The sequence below is a fragment of the Chaetura pelagica genome, unplaced genomic scaffold (assembly GCF_000747805.2).
Source record: "Chaetura pelagica isolate M959 unplaced genomic scaffold, ChaPel_1.0 scaffold470, whole genome shotgun sequence".
Classification (NCBI taxonomy): Eukaryota; Metazoa; Chordata; class Aves; order Apodiformes; family Apodidae; genus Chaetura; species Chaetura pelagica.
This window is the reverse complement of record NW_009951911.1, coordinates 774,379-780,327: the sequence shown is the minus strand read 5'-3', so window position 1 is coordinate 780,327 and position 5,949 is coordinate 774,379. Positions and strand designations below refer to the sequence as shown.

Here is a 5,949-nt window from a genome sequence, read left to right as displayed (position 1 = left end):
ATCTGCAGTGCCCTGCCTGGGATTCCCAGGAGCAGCTCTGGCATTAGAGGAAGCTGAGGGAAAGGATCTTCCTCTTCTCCCAACTACACACCCAGCAGCTGACAGTCTATAATTGCACCTATAGCATCAGATTTCCCCCACTTTTTATTCCCATCACTAAATTTATCAGCAAAAGGCTGGGAGGCACCCCCATCAGGCATACCTGGATTAGCATGAAGCAGTAGAAGATTATTTTAGTGTGGGCTGAGAAAAGCACATTTTAAATATACTCCAGAATTCTTTTTACTTTTGTACAAATCTAGGAAATAAAAAGCAACAGTGAAAAGAGTTTAAAAAGCTCCATTCTCAGCACAACAACACCATTTTAGCCCTGCAGGTGTCAAATTATTCACGCAGGAGAAATGTCTTCCAGTTCTGTGGAGCAGAGCTGAGTTTTGGGAAGAAAAGATAATGTGCCCGGAACACTCAAATCCAACATCTCTAACAGGATGAGGAGCAGGGGAGTTCATTGACACCTCCCAAGGATCTCCCTGACCTCAGAAGCTGGGGACTGAATTTAAAGAAAAGACTGGAATGAAAACAGCCTGGAGGAGGACTTAGGGGTGATGGTGGATGGGAAGCTCAACATGGGCTGTCAACATGTACTGGAGCCCAAAAACCAACCCTGTCCTGGGCTGCATCAAAAGCAGCATGGCCAGCAGGGAGGGGATTCTCCCACTCTACTCAACTCTTGTGAAACCCCATTTGGAGAATTGTGTCCACTTCTGGAGTCCCCAACAGAAGAAGGACATGGAGCTGTTGTAGCAAGTCCAGAGGAGGCCTTGGAGATGCTGGGAGGACTGGAGCAGCTCTGCTCTGGAGCCAGGCTGGGAGAGTTGGGGTATTCAGCCTGGAGAAGAGAAGGCTCCAGGGAGACCTTAGAGCACCTTCCAGTGCCTGAAGGGGCTCCAGGAAAGCTGGGGAGGGACTTGGGACAAGGAGTGAGAGGACAAGGGGGAATTTTGCTGTGCGGCTGGTGAGAGCCTGGCCCAGGTTGCCCAGGGAAGCTGTGGCTGCCCCATCCCTGGCAGTGTTGAAGGGCAGGTTGGATGGGGCTTGGAGCAGCCTGGGCTGGTGGGAGGTGTCCCTGCCCATGCAGGGGGTTGGATCTAGATGACCTTTAAGGTCCCCTCCAACGCAAACCATCCCATGATTCAACAATAATTCTGTGATTGCAGAAGAGGGATTTAATCATCTCATGTTCATCACCTCCAGCAGGGCTGACAGCAAGTGGTTGCAGCAGTGGATGGTGATGGGAGCAAGAACCAGCAAGAGCAAATCAAAGCTGCAGCTACGGTCTCCCATTAGAGGGAGACAGATGTGGCACTGACTGCTTTGCCAAAAATAAATGTTCCTGAGACCATGGATTTGATTCCATTCAGTGCTGTAAATGCAACCACAGTTACAAACCCTGAGGCCTGGGATGACCCCAGCACCACGGATTTTCATGCCATAATCCTCAGTCTCCACACACCAGCAGGAAAACAATGTGTACAGAGGTCCTGCTTCATGTCCACCCAAAGCCTGGCTCTGTCTACTCATAGTCAGGCTTCTTTGCCCAACACAGTTACTGCAGAATCATTGGATCATGGAATCATTTGGGTTGGAAAAGACCTTTAAAATCATTCAGTCCAACTGTTCCCCCAGCCCTGCCCATTCCCCACTGCCCCATGTCCCCCAGCATCATCTCCAGGGCTTGGAAACCCCTCCAGGGATGGGGACTCCACCCCCCTGCCCTGGGCTGCCTGGGCCAGGGCCTGACAACCCTTTCCAGGAAGGAATTGTTCCCAAGATCAAATATAAACCTCCCCTGGGCAATTTGGGGCCATTTCCTCTTGTTCTAACCCTGCTTCTTTGGGAGAAGAGACCAACCCCCCTGGCTCCAACCTCCCCTCAGGCAGTCCCAGAGCCAGAAGGTCTCCCCTCAGACTCCTTCGGCTCCATGTTTAATTCAAAAAAAGCTGCACGATAAACTCCAGAGAGATTCTCTCCCCTGTCCTCTCAGAATTCCAATTTAGAGCATTGCCAAAAATCAAGCTGTTTCATCCAGTTACCCCTACTGAGGATTCAGCAGTCTTAAAACATAGTATGTTCCAGTGGAAGCTGTTCAGCAGTTGCACTCTGCAGTGTTTGCTGACAGGTCCCCCCTTCCCTGATCCACGTTCTTACAAAGGATGAAGCAGCACAAACACGCTGAGTTACAGGGGAGGAATGCAGCAGAAATTTGCAAAGATATTAACAGGCCATGTCAGGGAAACTGAGAAAGCAAACACTAATATAAGAACCAGATGTAAACACAGCTATTTCCAGCTAAGGGACTTTCCAAAATATGACAGAAATCTCAGGGCACCCACAACGGAGTCATGATCCATTTTGCTCTTTATCTGAATTCACCAGACTCTGATGCAGGCTCCTGCCTGCCCCAGCCCCTCCACTAGAAAACCTTATGTGAGCCCCTCTGTGGAAGCAGCTGGCTCACACTGAGCAATATTCCAGTGCTGCTGGCCAAGCAAATGTATAACTTCATCATATTGCTATCTAACTGTGCTCCAGTTCTGCTTCTGGTCTTCCTTCAACAGCAGCAGACTGTGGTGCAGAAGGCTAAGTTCACTTCCAAGGACTGATCGATCTATCTATCTATCTATCTATCTATCTATCTATCTATCTATCTATCCATCCATCCACCCACCCACCCACCCACACATATATATATAAACAACCCACAACAGTGCCCATCTTTAGCTCCATGACACATACCTACTAAAATGAGGAATTAAACTGTCCTGAGGCCTGTTTTAAACCAAAGCTGGTGGGAAATTCCTGCCAGGAAGGAGTTTTGCAGCTTAAGGATTCTACATCTTCACATACCAAATAATCAAGTAGCTTCATTGCCAGACAATGTTACTCCTCATAGGGAAACTCCGTGTCCAAGAGCAAAAAAAGCTAACAATGACTTCCAAATATGAAGCTTTTTCTGAAGAGAGAAGCATGTGGGAGGATATAAACTCAGAACAAAAAGTGACCTTTTAAAGACAAGCGGGACAAATAGCCTCACCACACTCACATCACTGGCACACACAGTTTTTCCTACAGTGGTAGCTTCCAAAGCATATTTTCCCTCCAGGGAATTTTACTTCAGTTTTCCAAACAAATTTAGGTTACTCTTAATTCCTTGCTGGCCATCTGGCAATAGAGCTTCTGCTTTTTGCTCCTTCAGGACATATTTGGGAGATAATTTACTACCTAAACTGGGGGCTCCACCACTCCCCATGGCACTTCCAGGCAACAAGGAGCATCAGCTTCCCAGAGGCTCTGCTGAGGAGCCACGAGGAAGCCTCCACCAGCAGCTGGATCAGAGGGGCTAGGAGGGCACGTTCCAGTTGCATCTGCTGGAGCCACCTCCTCCTGCCCACAGCCTTTCAGCCGTTCCCCAGGGCACAGTCGTGCCACCCTGGCAGAGCCAGCAGGGGCTGCTCAGAGAGCTGCTGCTGGATGCAGGGATTTTAGTCCAGCAGATGAGGTTTTCTGAAGGATGTCTTCAACCACATCAGGAGAGACATCCTCCCCATGCCTGGCTGAATGACTAAGTATGATCATGGGCTCCCAGAGGAGCAGAGAACCTGTTGTAAGTACTTGAGCAGTCAGAGATATTTTTCCTTTCTCTAATTTTGAGTGCATCAGATGAGACAGAATTTGACAGTTTTGAACAAAAATTAACACTATGCTCCTTTACAAATTTAAACACAAACATCTGCTGTTACCTTTAAAAAGTCAAAAACTATAAATGCAATTAGACATAAATCACAGAATCATGGAATGGTTTGGACTGGAAGAAACCTTAAAGATCATCTAGTTTCAAACCCCCTGCAAGGTCAGGGACACCTCCCACCAGCCCAGGCTGCTCCAAGCCCCATCCAACCTGCCCTTCAACACTGCCAGGGATGGGGCAGCCACAGCTTCCCTGGGCAACCTGGGCCAGGCTCTCACCTCCCTCACACCAAAGAATTCCCTCCTAATATCTGATCTAAATTTCCCCTCTTCCAGTTTCAATCCATTCCCCCTAGTCGTCTCACTAAAAGCCCTTGTCTAGAGTCTCTCCTCAGCTTTCCTGGAGCCCCTTCAGGCACTGGAAGGTGCTCTAAGGTCTCCCTGGTCTCCTTCTCTTCTCCAGGCTGAACACCCCAACTCTTCCAGCCTGGCTCCAGAGCAGAGCAGCTCCAGCTCTTGGATCATCTCTGTGGCTTCCTCTGGACTTGCTCCAGGAGCTAGTCCACAGTTAGATGCATTCTGTCTCTGGGATATGGACCAGGGAGCTATGCTGCTCCTCAGACAAATAGGTCTAGGCTGACAGCCACCCTGAACGTGACTGGTCCTGTCTCCTGGACTGGCCACACTGGACCCACCCAGCACTGGAGATACGTGCACACATGGCACTGATCCTGCTGCCACCCCATCCATCACACTGCCCCAGTTCCTTCTGGGAAGAAAGCAAAAGGATCCCGGGACACCTGTGAGATAGCTGCCATGTACGCAAAGAGACAGGACCCTGGGGTGACGTGGGAGAATCTGAACTGCCTGCACTGGCCTCCCAGCAATGCTGGCAAACGCCAACTATCTGGTGGGTCCCATGGTATCCGATGCACTGCCAACCTCAGCTCCATTGCTCCAGGAGAAATGATGTGCTGACAACTGGGAAAGATCACTCCCCTTGGCCTGCACTGAAATGGTGAGGCTAGTTTACTAAACAAGAAATTAAAGCATAAAGTTACCTTAAATAGTTATGAGCCCATGACCTTGTGAATCATTCCTGGAGGACTCACTATTTTGCTCCATCTTCCTGGGGCTCGGAGATGGGACCTGAGCTGGTTTTGTGTTACTCCTTTCCATCTCCATTGTGGACACTGCTTCACATTACACCTTCCTAATTCAGCAACTGGGTGAATTAGAAGAATTAACCTGAAGGCATTTAGCTGTAACCCTGTAGCCTGCAGAGCTGCCCTGGATTGCTCGGCTTTAAGCACAATGTGTTTTCCCAGAGCTGTAAACAGGCCTGGGCAGCCACGCTGAGTTCAGTGCTGCATCAACAGGGACAGCAGACAGCAAGTCTGATGCCCTTCCCTAAACCTTAAGTTTAAGAAGAACCAACACCAGCATGCTAGGGTGGAGAGCACAGGAGGCAACACATCAGGACGTGTGAAAAAATTTTTGGTAGAAATATTTGCAGAACGAATTCCAATTTTTATAGTGTCTTCCCTTCCACGTCCCGAAGAAGCCAGGACACTAAACTCCATGAAACTGTGCCACATTTAAAGCTTTATGGCAAAACATCAGCTCATGCTCCTGCAGCAATTTTCTGCTGTTTAAGATTCAGCTTGATCTTGCTGGTGACACACACATTGCAGATCTCCCTCTCTCGCAGAACACACCACCCAGTACAGCCTTCTGTTTACAAACAGGACTCGAAGCCAGTCTCTCTCAGCCTGACTTTACACATAATGAAAAGCTCTCTAGTTTGACTTGACTCACAGCTCCACCTCCAGTCCCTTGGCCAGAGGCCAGATGGCTCCTCTCCCACTGCAGCTCTGCTGGAAGGGACCATTCAAGGGTAAAAGCAGGGAAAAAATCCTTGCCTCCTCTGTCCCCCAAAGGGACCCTGGGCTGGCAGCAAGGAGGCAGAGGATGGATGGCACCACACAGCACTATCTAGATGAAAAGATTTTACTTTCTTATCAGCTAGGAACAAGTCCATCTATTCTGTCCCTTTTGACCAGTCAAGTTTTCCTTGTAACTCAGCAAACCAGCACAGCCCGTGAGGACATACCTTACCATATTAGGCAATCCAAGTCCAGAAAGTGGAGGACTTGGAGCCTTCCATAACTTAAAAAGACAGTCCACAGGCATCAGGGAAAG

At 49.0% G+C, this 5,949-nt stretch overlaps 1 protein-coding gene across 1 annotated transcript in view; it reads right to left on the bottom strand.

The window, feature by feature from the left end:
• Positions 1 to 1,749: 1,749 nt before the first annotated feature.
• LOC104385842 (protein phosphatase 1 regulatory subunit 12B-like) overlaps positions 1,750 to 5,949 on the bottom strand; it is a gene marked incomplete at its 3' end in the record, with an annotated part of 15,596 nt that continues 11,396 nt past the window's right edge. The window contains exon 5 of the mRNA XM_009994343.1: positions 1,750 to 1,797. Within this exon, the coding sequence (XP_009992645.1) occupies positions 1,750 to 1,797 (48 nt within the window). The remainder of the gene's footprint in view (positions 1,798 to 5,949) is intronic.